The 18,326-nt window shown below is 50.9% G+C and overlaps 1 protein-coding gene across 1 annotated transcript in view; it reads right to left on the bottom strand.

Annotated features, from left to right (window-relative positions):
• Positions 1 to 2,290: 2,290 nt before the first annotated feature.
• HABP4 (hyaluronan binding protein 4) overlaps positions 2,291 to 18,326 on the bottom strand; it is a 35,201-nt gene continuing 19,165 nt past the window's right edge. The window contains exons 5-8 of the mRNA XM_062208557.1: positions 14,283 to 14,366; positions 7,348 to 7,519; positions 3,847 to 4,032; positions 2,291 to 2,395 (exon numbers count right to left, since the gene is read on the bottom strand). Coding sequence (XP_062064541.1) covers positions 2,339 to 2,395; positions 3,847 to 4,032; positions 7,348 to 7,519; positions 14,283 to 14,366 — 499 coding nt within the window. The 3' untranslated portion in view covers positions 2,291 to 2,338. The remainder of the gene's footprint in view (positions 2,396 to 3,846; positions 4,033 to 7,347; positions 7,520 to 14,282; positions 14,367 to 18,326) is intronic.

Raw genomic sequence — 18,326 nt, 5'->3', positions numbered from 1 at the left:
AAAAAAAAAAAAGAGTGTAGGAAGAACCTGGGCTTGGGGGTTGAATTTCCCGCCCTGTCTCATTCCATTCCTGCCGAAATCCTGGCTAGCTGGCGTGAGCAAAGGAGACAGGTGTGCTTGCTGTTAGCTGCCCTGTGGAACAAGGTGGCAAGCTTGCGCCCCCAGTAGCCCAGGGGCACAGCGGGGCGTGGCCACGTGCAGGGGTCACACAGGTTGCCCAGGTAAAGGTAGAACCACCGTCTTGTATCGCCTTTGTGTGGACAACTTCCTGGGGACACAGGGGCCTGGGGTAGATGGCGGCTACAAGGAAACCACGTGTTTCACTTGAGTTTTATTTAGCAATAAAAAGGTTCCCAAACCCTCCTGCTGCCTTCCTCATTGCCTTTACCACTGACACACAGGCCCCTGAGGGACGCAGCGGGAAGCCGACGAGCAGGGCGGAGGTGGCCTTGCTGCTGGCCGCAGCTCGGGGGGAGCAGGTGTTCGTCCCCACAGCCCGGCTGCCCACTGCACGGGCCACCACCGCCGGACGGCTGGAAGGGAGCATCTGCAGTGTGCGTGACGCCAGCAGGGCCAGCCCGGCCAGGAAGCTCACGACGCTCCCCAAAAGCAGCCGTGCCGAGGGTCACACAGTCTCCTCCGGGAGCTGCCGGAGGCCGCCTCTGGGTTCAGTCCCCGCACGGTCCTACCTAGGACACATTAACAACTTCCCTGCAGCACTCAGGGTGTGGACAACCTAGAACAATCCAGAAAGGGCACATCAAAAGCCCTGCAGCCATTTGCCCCACACACTGACAGGTGGCCTGGTGAGCAACAAGAGCCTGTGAGGCTCAGAGACTGTACCTGCCCCCCTCCCCCAGTTTCTGACATGTGACTCTTAGGGTACGGTGTTTGGAAACTTAACACTGAACCCATGCGTTTCCCATGTGTTATTCATAACGCTACAGGGAAGTTCCTTAAACAGGGGCCCGCTCAGCTGATCTTCAGAGCCAGGGTGAGGCGAACGGACAGTGATGGCTTCACGCCTGCCGAGTACCCCCACCCAGCCATGGCCAGCACCCACTTCTCCCAGAGCTCTTCCGTGAGGTTATCCACATCCGCCGTCTTTTCCCATGGAGAGAGAATAAAAGAATATTTTTAATATAGCTTAGTACTTGGGTACGAACAAGAGATGAAGAGCCGGCCGTTGCCCAAGGCAAACACTCTTGACCAGGACAGCCTCTCGGACCCAGGGCCGGGCTCCGCCTCTCACCGCGGCGTGGCGTGGTGTGCCCGGAAGGATTCAGTCTTCCACACACGAGTCAGGAGAGAATACCAACCTTTATTAGCACGTGGGTTCCAGTTCAAAGCCACCTTACAGTGGAGCAAGCAAAGTGGGGACAGGGCAGACTGGGAGCAGGGCCCGCGCCGTCGCAAGCGGGCAGCTGTGACACAGGCAGGCGTCAGGGAAGCAGGCGGGCATCGGCCCAGCTCCCCGCAGCTCCGTGGGGGACATGCCGGGCCCCGGGGCTCAGCTCCGCTGTTTCGGGTGGGACTCGGGGTGGGTGACTGAACCTCGGAGGTGGCGGCATCTAGCCCCGAACTTCCCACCACAGAGGAGCTTAGAAGTGGGGCGAGGCCCACGGGGGAAAGCTGCACAGGGCTGTTCACGCAAGCCTGGCCGGGCCGCGGCGCCTCTGGCCACGGCCGCGGGATTCTGGCGTGAGCTTTGAGGGAGGAAAGGAGTTGGTGCGGTCTCTGCCAGACCCTTCTCCTCAGGTTGTGGGTTAAACGACATGACTTCAAATCACGCACTCGATGCTCATCCTACAAACCACCCGCACTCTATGCACATAAGCACTAAGTGTGTGTCACTCACACACACGCACGCACCACGAGGTAGTTTAATTCACCATTAAAATCGCCACTGTTTCCACTTCTGTGTCACAGAGTGGTGACCAGTGGCTGCACGACAGCTCTCAGACCACTGCTAGATGGCACCCAGGGCTCGGGAGCTCCGGCAGAGTGACAGCTCCAAGTCAGCAGTGAATACACTCGGGTTCTAGGTTCCTGGTCTCCGAGAACTAGGCTGTGACTGCTTGAAATGAGTCGGTCAAGTTCTCCGTGGCCCTCTGCACTGCGGGGCGCAGCGGGGGTCCCCGCAGCTCACCCCGGCCTGCCAGGCTGCTTCCCCGTGGCCTCACTCAGCTCTACCCGCAGTGCCTTCGGCAAACACGGCCGCCAGCCCTCCCCTCCCCGGGACAGTGCCGCCTCCCACACCCAGACCAAACAAAGTGCAAGGAATCCAGGCTCGGGAAAAGCAACATCTATTGTCCTCAGAGCCCGGCCAGGCGTCTCCTCAGGCCAGGGCAGGGAAGTCCTCGGGGTCGTCGGGGTTGGGAGCCGCGTCTTGTGTCTGTGGGGCAAAGTCAGGGCTGAGGTCAGCAGCTGCTCCCCTGCTTCCCCTCCCCGCAGCTGTGCAACCCAGGGGAGCCTGTGGCGGGGAGAGGGGCACAGGGCGGCCAGCAAGGCAGCCAGGGCCTGCTGCCCTCCCACAAATCCTTGGTGATCGCACCGCTGCCTTCACGCAGTGAGCGGAACGTGTGTGACATGCTGGGCGGGGACAGAGGGCTGGCCACAGAGCCTGCCCCCGGAGCTCACGGCATCACACACAGTGGCACGGAAATGCTGGTCACACGTGGCCGGGCCCTGGGGACTCACGGGACCCACATCCCATGCGATGTGGTGGCAGAGCGGCCAGCACGGGCAGGCAGGGCCTGGGGAACAGGGATCTGCAAAGCACGACTCGGCCATGAGGGGGTAGGCAGTTCTGGGCAGGGGGAGCCCGGGGCGGGGTGCCAGGCCCACGGCCAGGACCGCAGGGGGCTGGAGCGGGGCTACCATTGGAGAGGCTTGACCGTATATAACCCGTTCCCAGATGGATCCTTTTTCCATCCTGGCTCCACTGTGCCCAGGAGAACCCGTGTCTCTGCTCCTGCTCCCGGTGCTGCCCCCAAGGCCTCACATTGGCCCAGCACTCGACCCCCTGATGTGAAACTCCGTGCTTGCTCAGGGAACACTGAGGAAACACCTGCTGTGTGCCAAGCCCTGTGCTCCGCGCTGGAGGCCAACAACAAGCGGAAGGGGGACAGGCACTGTGGTGCGGATCAGACTGCCTGGGACGCTTGCATCCCACTCAGGAGTGCCTGTTCCACTTCAGATCCCAGGCCCCTGCTAATGTGCCTGGGAGGCAGCAGGTGACAGCCCACGTCCTCCGACCTCTGCCAGCCACATGGGAGACCCACATGGAGTTCTGGGCTCCTGGCTTCAGCCTGGCCCAGCCCCAGCCGTTGCAGGCATTTGAGAGTGAACCAGCAGGTGGAAGCTCTCTCTCTGCCTCTGTGCCCGTCAGATAAATTTTAAAAAACCAGAACATAAACGCGAGCAGCAGCAGATGTGGCTTCTGGCCACTGTGAGGCAGCAGGCACTAATCGACAGTCACCCCTGTGGGGACACGGTTACAAATGCTACAACGAGAAGCCTGGCTGCAATCAAAGAGCCTCGGAGCGGGGAGGGGGGAGGGGCTGCCCCAGCCGAGCAGGCCGGGGTGCAGGAGCAGCACCACGGAACGGGACGGCCGTGGGCAGTGCCGGGACAGCACTGGGGCGCGCTGCCGACCAGGTGCACGCCCAAGCTGACACGGTCCGCAGGGAGTTGTTCTCCGGTTCTGGGAGTACTCTCAGCTTCCCAGGGCCCCAGCTCAGAGCCACCCTTGCTGGAGGGCGCCGTGACTTGCGTGGGCCCAGGCCGGCCTCCGCCTGTCACTTCCTTCAGCTCACCGCCCGGGGCCTGCGTAGAAACACCTACCACCACTTCCGCTCTGGGTCCGCAGTTCTCTGCCCTTCGGATCCTTCCCCGGCCTCCCCGCGGGCCGCCTCTGGCTCCACGCCCGGGACGAGGGAGGTTACCAAAATTAATCTCCAGCTGGGACGTGATGTCATTTGCAGCTTTCCGGAAGACATGGGAGTCGTCCTCACAGTCATCCTTTACCATCTGCAACACAGTTACAGCGTCACTCGCCCAGCCCCGGCACCCTCGCTGCGTGCGCGTCCCGGGGAGGAGCCGGCCCACGCACCTGCACCACGGGCTGGACTCAGGGAGCTCTGCGTCCCATCGCCCGTGAACTCACAGCTGCTTCAAGGGACCCCGAACGTCCATTGGTTTAGCAGGCTAAGAGCCATTCTGCTGTGATTAAAACGTTCTCAGCCCTGCTTATTTCGTCTCGTTTGCTCACAATGACGACTTTGATAAATAAGGAAACAGCGCCTTCCTACAACAGCACTTACGGGGAAGTTTCTGTCATTGTGGGTGCTGACTGCACAAAATACCCATGTAAGCATATACGTAAACATAGACTACATAAGAAAACACGGCGGCGGCCGGCACTGTGGTGCAGTGGGTTGAGCTGTTGCTTGTGACACTGGCACCCCATATCAGAGTGCCCGTCTGAGTCCACTTCTGACCCGACTCCCTGCTAATGCACCTGAGAAAGCAGCAGCGGACGGCCCGCTGCTCAGGCCCTGCACCCACGTGGGAGAGCAGCATGGGGCTCCAGGCTCCTGGCTTCAGCCTGGTCCAGCCCTGGCTGTTGCAGCCATTTGGGGAGTGAACCGGCAGATGGAAGATTCTCTCTCAGTCTCTCCCTCACTCTCTGTCGTTCTGCCTTTCAAACTAGTAAACATACCTTAAACAACAACAACAACAAAAACCAACGAAACATGGCAATGACCTTGGATGAGAATCTCCCAAGTGCTGTAAAGGTAACCATGCCTACAACTTTTTTTTTTTTTTTTAAACTTCAGGAAATGGCATAAAATTTCCAGGAGCATATCAACATCCTTGGGTCCTGTGTTTACTGCAGGTTTCATGTTTAACTCTCACGCCCCCTTCAAACTTTCAGAGTAAAACAAAATACATGGGTTAGGCGGACGAGCCCTGGAGCTGAAACTGTGAAAGGACCATGCCGGAGCACTGGCCCTGGGGTGGAAGGATCCACACAAAAGAGCGAGGGACACAGCAGCAAGCCACTGCCTCCTTCGGGAAACAGCTGGCCATCAGCGTGCACCACAGGACGTGGGGGTAAGGGCTGCCTCCCGGCCTCCCGCCGGCACGAGGACCAGGGCAGTGGGATGCAGGAGAAGTCAGTCTGCGGCTTGGGTTCCACCCCCAGCTCTGCGGGCCCAAGGGCTCATCTCATGAGGCTGCTGCCAAGGCTACAAAGTTCCATGCAGTCAACACAGACGGCTCCAGGGCTGCTGTCTCAGGGTGCCCAGAACACAGGAAGTGGGTGACCCCCAGAGATGGCCTATGTGGCTACAAGAACAATCCCTGGATACGTCCTCCAGTGCTGTAAGGTTAGCAAGGACCAAACTGTGAGCTGGATGGAGGCCAAGTTCAGTGACTCAGCTAAGGCGGTTGCTTCAGATGTTCCGAGAGCCCTGAGCCGGGGGAGCGAATGTGATGCGGACTGAGGGAGAGCCGCACGCTGCACATCCTGCCAGCACTTCCATTTCAGACAGCAACCAGAACGAACCAAGAAGGGACACGGGTGAAGGGCCAGGCCCCACGCGCTCCCAGATCTGTCACAGCCCTCACACGGCTCGCCCAGAGGGGGCTCTGGCTTCCTCACCGACAAAAAGCCGGTCCAGTGAATTGGCTCCGGAGTCACCAGCCAGGCCTCCGAGGGCTCAGACTGACCAGAACGGATGGGTGGCAGGGGACACTGTCACAAATGACCCTCACGTGAAAGTGGGAACACAGACACGTCCACATCGGATGCAATTCCTGACGAAAATCAGTAAATGGCCCCCACAGGCAGGAGGAGTGTGCTGTCCCCACCATCTCCATAGTGACTGGCCGTAAGCTATGACTGCGTAGTACAAATCCCAAATTCTGTAATTTAAATCCCTCGGTGGGCCAGCGCCGTGGCTTAACAGGCTAATCCTCCACCTAGCGGCGCCGGCACACCAGGTTCTAGTCCCAGTCAGGGCACCGGATTCTATCCCGGTTGCCCCTCTTCCAGTCCAGCTCTCTGTTGTGGCCCGGGAGTGCAGTGGAGGATGGCCCAAGTGCTTGGGCCCTGCACCCGCATGGGAGACCAGGAGAAGCACCTGGCTCCTGGCTTCGGATCAGCGAGATGCGCCTTCCGCAGCGGCCATTGGAGGGTGTCTCTCTGTCTCTCTGTCTCTCTCTCTCACTATCCACTCTGCCTGTCAAAAAAAAAAAAAAAAAAAAAAAAAAAAAAAAATCCCTCGGTGAACCCCTAAGGGACATAACTTACACACAATGTGCTGTTTTCCCTGAAACATCTCCTTTTAGAACATGAGGCATCTGATCCGGGCCAGGTGTTGTGGCACAGTGGGCTGAGACGCTGCTTGAAATGCCCGCATCCCGTGTTAGAGAGCTGGTTTGAGTCCCAGCTGCTCTGCGTCTGACCCAGCTCCCTGAAAAAGTGCCTGCGAAGGCGGCAGAACATGGCACAAGGACCTGGACCCCGTCACTCCCGTACGGGAGACCCAGATGGGGCTTCAGGCACCTGGCCCAGCCCCATGTGTGGGCATCTGGGGAGTGAATCAATGGATGGGAGACCAATCTGTTTCTTCCCTTCATCTCACTCACTTTCTGTCTTTCTGTTGCTCTACCATTCAATTAGACACACAAAAAAATCAACATTAGGAAAAAAAGGACCCAAAGCCTCCCCTGAGGACTGAACATTGCCGGCGAGGAAGAACAGAAGAGGCCGTCGCACACAGGCGCTCCCTGGGCATCACAGAACAGAAGAGGCCGTCACACAGCAGCTCCCTGGGCACTGCCCACAGCAGGGCCGGCTGCTGAGCAGGCTGACTGTGCCGGCTGCGGCCACCTGCTGTAGCTTCTGCTGGGCGGCACGGGGCACAAAGCTGCTGAAACAACACAAAAAAGGCACCACGGAGCCCAGAGCTGCCACTGCCCATGAAGCGCTCTTACCGAGAGCCACAGCGGGAAGTCTCCTAATTATGAAAATGAAGAGCAGCTACCCTTTGAAATGCCGTCCTACAGGAAGGAGTCTTAACTCTGCCTTGAGATAAAAATGAAACACAATGAACACACAGTACTTGCCGTCTCAGCGCAGCCCCAGGGTGAGCAAAAATGCACCTCCTTTTCTTGACAGACAATAAACACAAAGTAAAATCAGACACACATCATCTCTGAGCACTCTTAAGTAGAAAGGAGAATGCTGACACTAATGTTGCGTACTGAAATGGAAGCGGAAAGGCCCATTTTGTGTCTAAGAGTCCAGGCCCCTCTACGTATGAGACGCAGACTTACATCATCTCTGTATCTTGACTTGTGAATCACCACTGCTTTGGAAGGGACAGTGGACTCTGGCTTCCGGATGTTAAACTCGGGCTTTGGTCTGGTCTGTTCTTGAAGATTCTTCCACTCATCTAAGGTCATCTCTTGAACTTGAGTTTCTTCTTCTACCTCCAGCTCAGGAACTCTGTAAGATGAATAATCATAAAAAATAATCTTGACAGGCTGAAAGGTCTACTTCATCAAAGACAGAGTTATTACCATGAGCTGAGCATACTTCTGTGGTGGTGTATCTCAAATGTAAATAAGGTAAGAAAATACTTGAATCATAAGCTTCTGTATGCTAATTCCATCATTTTATGCTATCACTGCCAACCAAAGATACTTCCTGTGTTCAAAGCAGTCTATGAGAAATGGGAATATCACCATCCAAATGACATTACCGTTCCACTTCCCTACCAGTGCTCCCTTCCAGATGGCACTGTAGACAAAATGAGTAATTGTGGAAGAAAATAGTAGAAGCTATTGAAATAAACTGTAGGAAACCATGAATGGAAGTTTTAAAACAGTGGCTTACAAATGTATATTTTTGTAAGTATCCTTTTTAAGTTAATCAGTTTTAAAAACAGAACAGAAGGCTGACATATGGATTGATAGAAAAGATTCAGAATCCAGACATAAACTCTCACATCTATGGTCAATTGATTTACTTACACCAGGTTGCCAAAGGCAATTAATTCAGAGCAAGAAACAGTGACAAGCAGTGCTGGGATAACTGAATATCCATATGTAACAAAATGAAGCTGGACCCCTACCTCACACCATAAACACAAGAGCTACCATATAACATCTTGACATAAAACATAGGCATAGGGGTCAGAGTTGTGGTATAGTGGGTAAAGCCACTGCCTACAAAGCCGGCAAGCCAAATGGGTACCAGCTTGAATCTCAGCTGCTCCACTTCTCTTCTATCAGCAGAGGACGGTCCAAGTCCTTGGGCCCCTGAACCCATGTGGGAGATCCAGAAAAAGCTCCTGGCTCCTGGCTTCAGTTTGGCCCAGCGCTGGCTGTTGTGGCCATCTGGGGAGTGAACCAGCAGATGGAAGATTTATCTCTATCTCTTGCCTGTCCCTCTTGCTCTGTAACTCTGCCTTTCAAATAAATAAATCTTAAAAAAAAAAAAAAAAAAAGAAAGAAAAACAACCTTCGTAAGAGTAGATTAGCAATAGTTTGTTCCATATGACATCAAAAGCATAGGCAACAAAAGAAAAAGCAGATAAACTGGACATCATTAAAATTAAAAACTCTGGTGCTATAAAGGATGCATCAAGAAAGTGAAAATATAACTCAGAGAATGGGATAAAATACTTCTAATAGGAGATTACCCAGAATTCATAACGAGTTTTCTCTATGTTGAGATAAATGACTCAACTAAAATGAGGCGACGATCTGAACATTTTCCCAAAGAAGATGTACAAGTACCAAGTAAGATGTGCTACAACATGAGCCATCAGAGAAGTGAACATCAAAACCACAATGAGTTACAGCGCTCCACAACAAGACGTTTAACAAGTCTTATCGGGGATGTGGAGAAATCAGAGCCCGTATGCCTCACTGGTGGGATGTAAATTGGTGTGGTCAGCAGAGAGAACAGTCTGGCAGTATGTTAAGAATCTAGAGTGAGTACCCCATGCAGCAATTTCATGCTAGGAAAACATACATGCACATGAAAACTGGGACACAAATTGTCATAGAGTATTATAAGTGAAAGCAACCTAAATGTCCATCAACTGATGAATGGATACACTAACTAGGGTATTCTGCGATTCTTTGGCAATAAAAGGAAACAAAGTTCTGATACATGCTACAAGACAGGGATGGACCTTGAATACCTGATGCCAAGTGAGATAAGCCAGGCACAACAATGCTTCTGCCTGATTCCAGATAAATGCCACGTTCAGAAGGGGCAAATTCAGAGAGACAAAGAGCAGATCGGGGGCATAGGGGGCTGGGGGAGCGGGGCAGGGGGAGGGCCTGGTTTCCTTGTGACAAAAACATTCTGGAACGGGACCATGGTGATGGCTGCATACCACTGTGAATGTGCTAAAAGCCACCAAATCACAAACTTTAAAAGGATTAAAATTGTAAACTTTATAAGTATTTTACCACCCCACAAAAATCAGGCAAAAAAGAAAATTACGGGCACACACCACATCATATATAAACCTCAAACATTATGTTAAATAACAAAAACAATTAAAGACTCCACTAATGTAAACAGGAGGTACCTCCAGAATAAGCAACTTCACAAAACCAAGTAGAACAGAGGCCACATGGGCTAAGGGGAGGTGATGTGGAAGTCCGTGTTTAATGGGTGGAGCTTCCATTTGGGGTGATAAGTTCTAGAGATGGCTATACATAATGTGAATGTAATTCATGCTAGCAAATTGTATATTTTAAAATTGTACAAATGGGGGCTGGCATTAAAGCCACCACCTGCAACACCAGCATCCTACATGAGTGCTAGTTTGAGTTCGCACTGCTTCACATAGGATCCAGCTCCCTGCTAATGAGCCTGGGAGAGCAGCAGAAGATGGCTCAAGTACCTGGGCCCTTGCCACCCACGTGGGAGACCTGGATGGAGTTCCAGGCTGCTGTCCTCAGCCTGGCCCAGCTGTCGCTGTGGCCACGTGAATGAACCAGCAGATGGACAACCTCTCTCTGCATCTCTCAGTCCTTGTAACTCTTTCAAATAAATAAACCTTTTTTTTAAAAAAAAGGGTACAAATGGTGATTTTTATATTACTTACATTACCATAATTTTTAAAAATTGATGTAATATCCTTAAACCACAGAATTGTGTACTTTAAATGTCTGGGTCATAGAATATGAGAATAATAAAGTTGTTTAAAAGAGAAAAACAGCATAGGGAATGGGGAGGTCATTACAAAGTTACCTTCACTGCAGGGCTAACATAACTTAAGGATTTATACATATACAGGTTAATAACATGAGAAACATAGCAAAATCAAGGCAGAAATTAATCACAGAACATCCAAAATACACACCTTTGTGCAACATTAAATTACCTGGCAGTAAGAAGGAAAAAAAAGCAGTGGCTGCCTCTAAAGGAACATAAAGGAGCTTCCTGCCGACTGCCAGTGCCCCGCTTACTAACAGTGCACCATGAGTCAGCACACTGTACACTGAGCACTGGGCATTCACACTGCAGTGTGTGTACTAACAGTGCACCATGAGTCAGCACAGTTGGGCACTGGGCATTCACACTGCAGTGTGTGTACTAACAGTGCACCATGAGTCAGCACAGCTGGGCACTCAGCACTGGGCATTTACACTGGCAGTGCCCTGCATACTAACCAGCAGGGCCTGCTTTCCCAGGCCATAGCAGAGAGCTGGATTGGAAGAGGAGCTGCTGGGTCCTGAACCAGCACCCACATGGGATGCCAGTGCTTCAGGCCAGGGTGTTAACCTGCTGTACCACAGCACCGGCCCCTATATTTATTTTTTTTTAAATTTCAATATACATCAGGATAAAACAGGAATACAAACTAGTTGAAAACATCATATTTTTCAGACTTAACTTTGGAAACATGTTAATATTTTACATAATTATAAAAGGACTGAGTTAAAATTCAATCTCTGAATTTTGAAAGTAAAATAAATCAAATTTACCTAAATATCAAGTTGGCGACATGAGCATGAAGAGAAACTATCTCTAATGATTTTAAATACAAACTGGATTATCGTCTCCCTCTAGGTAACTGTGCAGTGGTCATGTTACTGACGGCACTGTTGGCAATGTCACTTGTGACCTGTGTGCATGTAGTCAATGAGTAACTGTGTGATGTCACTGAGAATTAGGATTTTCAGAATGCTAGAAAAGGAGAAACAGGCCAGCGCTGTGGCTCAACAGGCTAATCCTCCACCTAGCGGCGCCAGCACACCGGGTTCTAGTCCAGGTCGGGGCACCGATCCTGTCCCGGTTGCCCCTCTTCCAGGCCAGCTCTCTGCTGTGGCCAGGGAGTGCAGTGGAGGATGGCCCAAGTGCTTGGGCCCTGCACCCCATGGGAGACCAGGAGAAGCACCTGGCTCCTGCCATCGGATCAGCGCGGTGCACCGGCAGCAGCGCACCTACCGCGGCGGCCATTGGAGGGTGAACCAACGGCAAAGGAAGACCTTTCTCTCTGTCTCTCTCTCACTGTCCACTCTGCCTGTCAAAAAATAAAATAAAATAAAATGAAGAATTATTATCTAATGAATGTTAGACTATCTCAATCAATTCAATAGATTAAAAAGATGCTATAATTTACCTTTGCATTAACTGAATTTGCATAAATGTTTATTGACTCAAAAGGGATATATTTTCCTGAAGCTATCTAGTTAAGTCACCTTCACATCCACATAAACCATCCATCTATTTCCTTAGTTTAAGGACTGTCTGAATATTCACATGAACAGTTGATCCTATTTCTTCATTTAAACATTTCTGGGGCTGGTATTGTGGGTTAGGGTTAGGGTTAAGCTGCCACTTGTGATACTGGCATCCCACGAGCACTAGTCCAAGTCCTGGCTGCTCCACTTGTATCCAGCTCCTTGCTGATGAGCCAGAGAAAGCAGCGGAGGATGGCCCAAGTACTTGGGTGCCTGCAACCCATGTGGGAGATCCTGATTAAGCTTCTGATTAAACTTTTGCCCAGACCAACCCTGGCCATTGCAACCATTTGGGGACTGAACCAGCAAATGGAAGATGTCTCTCTCTCTATGTAATTCCATCTTTCAAAAAAATACATAAATCTTTGAAAATCTCCACATTTGTTAGTCATCTTGTATAGTAAAATGACATTGTTTAGTATCATCGATCACTGTGGGATTTTACCCTTGCAACAAATCACAACAGCACATACCTGAATGGACTAACTACCTGCCAGGCATCACTGCAGGTCACACGCACGCAAACAACCAGTCCTGACAACAGCCTTTGAGTAGATACCTTATTATTCTGATTTTACAAAACTGCAAAAACCAAACTAGCCACCAAGGAAGAGAGACCACACAGGACGCCCGCTGCGGTAAGTGGCAGCGCTGGGAGCTGCACGCAGCACTTGGGCACCTGCCCTTTGGCAGCAGCAGGACGAGGAAGAGCTCACATGTGAGGGGCGAGGGGCTTGAGGGAACAACACTTGTGAAGGCTGCAGGGCAGGCGTGAGGTGGAGGCAGAGGATGTGAGACTGAGGGCAGGAAATACGCCACATGTGGGCCCAGAGAAGGCACAGGGAACCTGTCTCCCAGGAGCACACAGGTCAGGCCAAGGGACGGGAGAAGGACGGGAAGCCCCTGGGGCTTTAGGGCAGGGGTGGGGGCATGGCAATCAGAAAGCCACTGTGAAAGGCATTTTGGCACACAAGGTGAGGAGGCAGGTGGCCAGGTTAGGAGCTACAGGGAGGTCAGATGGTGCTGGTGGATGGAGGAGGCACAGATCACTAGGGCAAGGAGAGAGCTGAATTTCAGGGAAGGAGGGCGTGACTCCTAGGTTTCTGGTCTGTGCAGCTGGAAGCATGGCAGTGTGATTCCACAAGATGGAAACGCTCAGTGAGGGACAGGGGTGTAGGGGAGCAATCAGCTTGGTGCTAGACATGCCAGGCAGGAGAAGCAGCTGGCTATCTAAGAGGAGGTGTCCAGTGGGCAGGTGGACAGCAGGCCTGGACCAGAGACGTGTGTCCTGCAGTCTGTGTACAGATGACAACCCACATCACAGGGGTTCACACGTACGGTCCTACAAAGAGACTGAAGACAGAAGAGGCCTATCCCAGAGCCCTGAGAACCTGGACGATTTACTAGACCTTAAAGAGTAAAAACAAGGGTGAGCATGCAAAGGAGGTGCTGAGGGGCCAAGGGCAAACCAGGGTGGTCATCCCCACAGAAACCACGGGCAGAAGGTGGGAAAGACGGAATCGGCAGAGTCAGGTGCTTCCGAAAGGTCAAGAAACAGAGGTGGAAACACTCATCAGGTGGGGGGCTGTGTGGGGGCCAGGTCAAAGGGCAGTGAACAGTGGCAGGTGGAGGAAAGAGTGAGTCCAGGGCCGGCGCCACGGCTCAGTAGGCTAATCCTCCACCTTGCGGCGCCGGCACACCGGGTTCTAGTCCTGGTCGGGGTGCCGGATTCTGTCCCGGTTGCCCCTCTTCCAGGCCAGCTCTCTGCTGTGGCCAGGGAGTGCAGTGGAGGATGGCCCAAGTGCTTGGGCCCTGCACCCCATGGAAGACCAGGAGAAGCACCTGGCTCCTGCCTTAGGATCAGCGCAATGCGCTGGCCTCAGCGCACCAGCCGCGGTGGCCATTGGAGGGTGAACCAACGGCAAAGGAAGATCTTTCTCGCTGTCTCTCTCTCTCTCACTGTCCACTCTGCCTGTCACACACACACACATGCACACACAAAGAGTGAGTCCAAAAACCAGGGACAGCAGGTGCTGCTGAGGGGCCCCGCTGGCCCCACTATGCGACTTGCAAGGCTCGAGGCTTGTGGGCAGGACAGAGGGAGGGCGCACTTAGCAATCACCCAACAGGGGGCTTGTAGCAAGGTGCAACACAAAGTTCAAAGGGCAAGGGAGGTTAGGAACTTGGCACAGGTGCTGCAGATGAGGAAGAGAGAGGCAGCAGGGCCAGGAGAGGACAATGGGAAGACAGGAGTCCTGACCGCAACGGAGGGCTCAGCAAGCCACTGGTGGAAGAGAGGCTGTGGGCCGAGGACACGGTACTTGACTCTAACCTATCAATTGTTATTAATAGTCCTTAAGAGATTACTTGAACAAATCATTAATTAGTTTGACCATTAGCCATCAGTGCATAGGATGTGATATGACAAAGGGCTGAGCTCTTAGACACCTAAGAAAAAGACCACCCACCCACTGGGGAAAAGGAACCAAACACCCTACTTGGCTGGGGCTTCCTCCTCCAGGGTGGCCTGGGACTCCTCCATCACTGCGGTCTCTTCTGCTGCGGCGGTCGGCTCCATGTCACTGAAAGACAGCAAGAGCCCCTCAGGTCACACGGGTGTGTGCACATCCATGTCCTAATGTAATTAAGACGGAAACAGGGGCGGGGTGTGGTGCGGTGGGTTCAGCTGCTTCCTGAGAGGCCCGAATCCTGTACCAGAGTGCTGGTTTGAGTGGTGACCGTTCCATGCTTCTGATCTGGCTCCCTGCTAACACCTCTGGGAAGGCAGCAGGTGATGGCACCAAATGCCCCTGCCACACACATGAAGAGCAGGATGGAGCTCCCGGCTTCTGTCTGCCCCAGCCCCAGCTGTTGTGGGCATTTGGGGGAGTGAACCAGTCAGCAGATGGAAGATAGATCTCTCTCTCTCTCTCTCTCTCTCTCTGTTTCTTCCTCCCTCCCTCCTTCCCTCCCTCCCTCCCTTTCTCATTCTGCTTTTCAAATGAATAAATCTAAAAAAAAATTGAAAATGTGTTTTAACTGTCTTTTCCTTAAGGATATGTCCTTCAAGAAATTATATATATATTATTTTTTTCCAAACATGTGAAAAGTTCCTTAAGAAACAGAAGTTTCCATGAATGACCTTAAATTAACAGTAGACTGTAAGTGATCAGGAAAAAGTTTCAAAACTCCTACTTATACTAGAGAACCTGAAGTATTAAAAGGAACCATAAATATGAGCCAGCGCCGTGGCTCACTAGGCTAATCCTCCGCCTTCGGCGCCGGCACCCCACCCCAGGTTCTAGTCCCTGTTGGGGCGCTGGATTCTGTCCCGGTTGCTCCTCTTCCAGTCCAGCTCTCTGCTGTGGCCCGGGAAGGCAGTGGAGGATGGCCCAAGTGTTTGGGCCCTGCGCCCGCATGGGAGACCAGGAGGAAGCACCTGGATCGGCGCAGCGCACCAGCCATAGCAGCCATTTGGGGGGTAAACCAACAGAAAGAAGACCTTTCTCTCTGTCTCTCTCTCTCTATCTCACTGTCTAACTCTGCCTGTCAAAAAAAAAAAAAAAAAAAAAAAAAAAAAAGGAACCATAAATATGAAGGGACTTCAAAAAGTTTGTAGAAAATGGAATTAAAAGAGAACTTTATAATGGTACAATAAAAATTTATTTATTTATTTTTTAAAGATTTATTTACTTTTTTTTTTTTTTGACAGGCAGAGTGGACAGTGTGAGAGAGAGAGACAGAGAGAAAGGTCTTCCTTTGCCGTTGGTTCACCCTCCAATGGCCGCTGCGGCCGGCGCATCTTGCTGATCCGAAGCCAGGAGCCAGGTGCTTCTCCTGGTCTCCCATGCGGGTGCAGGGCCCAAGCACTTGGGCCATCCTCCACTGCCTTCCCGGGCCATAGCAGAGAGCTGGACTGGAAGAGGGACAACCGGGATAGAATCCGGCACCCCGACCGGGACTAGAACCCGGTGTGCTGGCGCCGCAAGGCAGAGGATTAGCCTGTTAAGCTACGGCGCCGGCCACAATAAAAATTTAAATCCATGCATAGTTTTTTCAAAAGTTGCATTTCCTTGAACTTCTTAAAGAGTCCTCCTCTTCTTTTTTTTAAAAAAGATTTATTTATTTGAAAGTCAGAGTTACAGAGAGAGAAGGACAGAGAGATCTTCCATCCATTGGTTCACTCCCCAAATGGCTGTGACCACCAGGGCTAGGCCCAGCTGAAGCCAGGAGCCCAGAACTCCATTTGGGTCTCCCACGTGGGTGCAGGGACCCAAGCACTTGTGCCATCTTCTGCTGCTTTCACGAGCACATTAGCAGGAAGCTGCATCAGAAATGGAGCAGCTGAGACTCAATGGGCGCCCACATGGGATGCAGCATCATAGCCGAGGGCTGAACTTGTTGAGACACAGCGCTGGCCCCCAAGTCCTCCTCTTTTTAAAAGACAAGGATTAAACCATTCATTAAATATAAGAATATGCCATATAAACTTTTAGAAAAATGGTAAGAAAGTAGAAATAGGCCTCACAAAAATGCGTATGTATGATTATAAATAAGTTAGTGATAACTGTCCGAGAAAACCAGAGCTTTGAAACTTAGGCACCATCACATCCAAATAAACACAGTTCATAGGTGAGAAACGACAACTCGATGAAAAAATGTGAATGTTAATATACATGTTAATTTTATATTAACACCAATCCTATCTAAACAGCATTTTAAATAAAATCTCCCAGCAAAAGAAATTTCACCTTCAGTAAACTGCTAAATTAACCAACATAAACATATACACTGGAAATCTAGCACTTTTTCAACTCTTTTCAGCAAAAAGCTGCAATGAGAGTTTAAAAATGTTATTTTTTAAAAAGTAAATATAAACTGAACTGTAATAACAGAATGGACTTCTTCAATTTATAATTTTTATTCTCAACTCTAAATTATAATACATTTTTAAAAACTCATTGTTTTTAACACAAATTTGAATAATATTTTTCTTTTCTTAAAATAGGTCCTGGAGGGCAGCTCTGTGGCACAGCAGATTAAGCTGCTGCCTGCAATACCAGCATCCCATATGAATACCCGTTCAAGTCCCCGGTTGCTTCACTTCCAATCCAGCTCCCTGCTAACGCACCTGGGAAAAGCAGTGGAAGATGGCCTAAGTGCTTGGGTCCTGCCACCCACGTGGGAGAACCAAATGGAATTCAGGGCCCCTGGTGTTGGCCTGACCCAGCCCCAGCTGTTGTGGCCATTAGTAGAGTGAAATCAGCAGGTGGAAGGTTTCAGTTTCTCTCTGTTTCTCCCTCACTGTAACTCTGCCTTTCAAATAAATAAATAAATCTCTAAAAAAAAGAATAGGTCCCACAGGTGGCACTTGGCATAGTGGTTAATTAAGATGCTGCCTGGGATGCCCCATCATGTATTGGAGAGCCTACATCCAAGTCCCTGCTCCACTTCTGATTCTAGCTTCCTGCTAATGCACAAGCTGAGGCAGGAGGCCATGGCTTAAGTAGTTAGGTCACTACTTCTCACGTAAGAGGATCCACAATGGAGTTCCAGGTTCCTGGTTTTGGTCTGGTCTAGCCCTGGCAGTTGAGAGCATTTTCACAGTGAACCAGTAGATGGACAATCTCTCTGTCTCTGTCTTAGCCTTTCATATAAATAAAATTTTTAAAAAACTTATTTATTTGAAAGGCAGAGTTACAGAGGCAGAGTCAGAGAGAGAGAGAGGGGTCTTCCATCCACTGGTTCACTCCCCAAATGGCTGCAATGGTCAGAGCTGTGCCAATCTGAAGCCAGGAGCCAGGAGCTTCTTCCAGGTCTCCCATGTGGGTGCAGGGGCCCAAGGACTTGGGCCATCTTCCACTGCTTTCCAAGGCCATAGCAGAGAGCTGGATCAGAAGTGGAGCAGCAGGGACTCAAACCAGCACCCATATGGGATGCCAGCACTGGAGGTGACGGCTTTACCCACAATGCCACAGTGCGGGCCCCTTTATATAAATAAAATGTAAAAGGAAATAGATCCTAAATCAAATATGCTCTGTGTTTAAGAGGATGCTGCAGACTTGCCCCGCCTTCACAAATGGCCACACCTGAACATCTGCCTGACTCAAGGAGAGACACTGAACTTTAAGCGCTGAGTAGCCCCAAGTCTAGCAATAGTAGCAGTACTGAGTTCCTCCAACGTTCTCTTTGTCCCTTAGCATGAATAAACCAAGGGGATTAGCAAAATACAATTACTGAAAGTTTATATCTTTTGACAACTAAATATCATAAAAGGGCTACAGAGAGAAGGGGAAGAAAAACATGAAGCAGAATACACATAACAAAGACTAAAATTCAGTGTTTTGTAAACTTGAAGCAAAATCACAGATTATTCTGTGTTGGCTTAGATTATTTTGCAAATAAACATAAAACTAATTCTTTGTTTAAAGCTCTTTCAGAACCATGTGAGTAAAATAACAAAACAATTAATTTTCAAATTATATTCTGTTGAAATTAAGTTGCTGAGGTTGGACTGATGAGAGAAGATGCAGCCCTGGGGC

The sequence above is a fragment of the Lepus europaeus genome, chromosome 12, assembly GCF_033115175.1.
Source record: "Lepus europaeus isolate LE1 chromosome 12, mLepTim1.pri, whole genome shotgun sequence".
In the NCBI taxonomy this organism is placed as follows: domain Eukaryota; kingdom Metazoa; phylum Chordata; class Mammalia; order Lagomorpha; family Leporidae; genus Lepus; species Lepus europaeus.
Note: the sequence above shows the minus strand (reverse complement) of the source record. Positions and strands in the feature narration are given on the sequence as shown.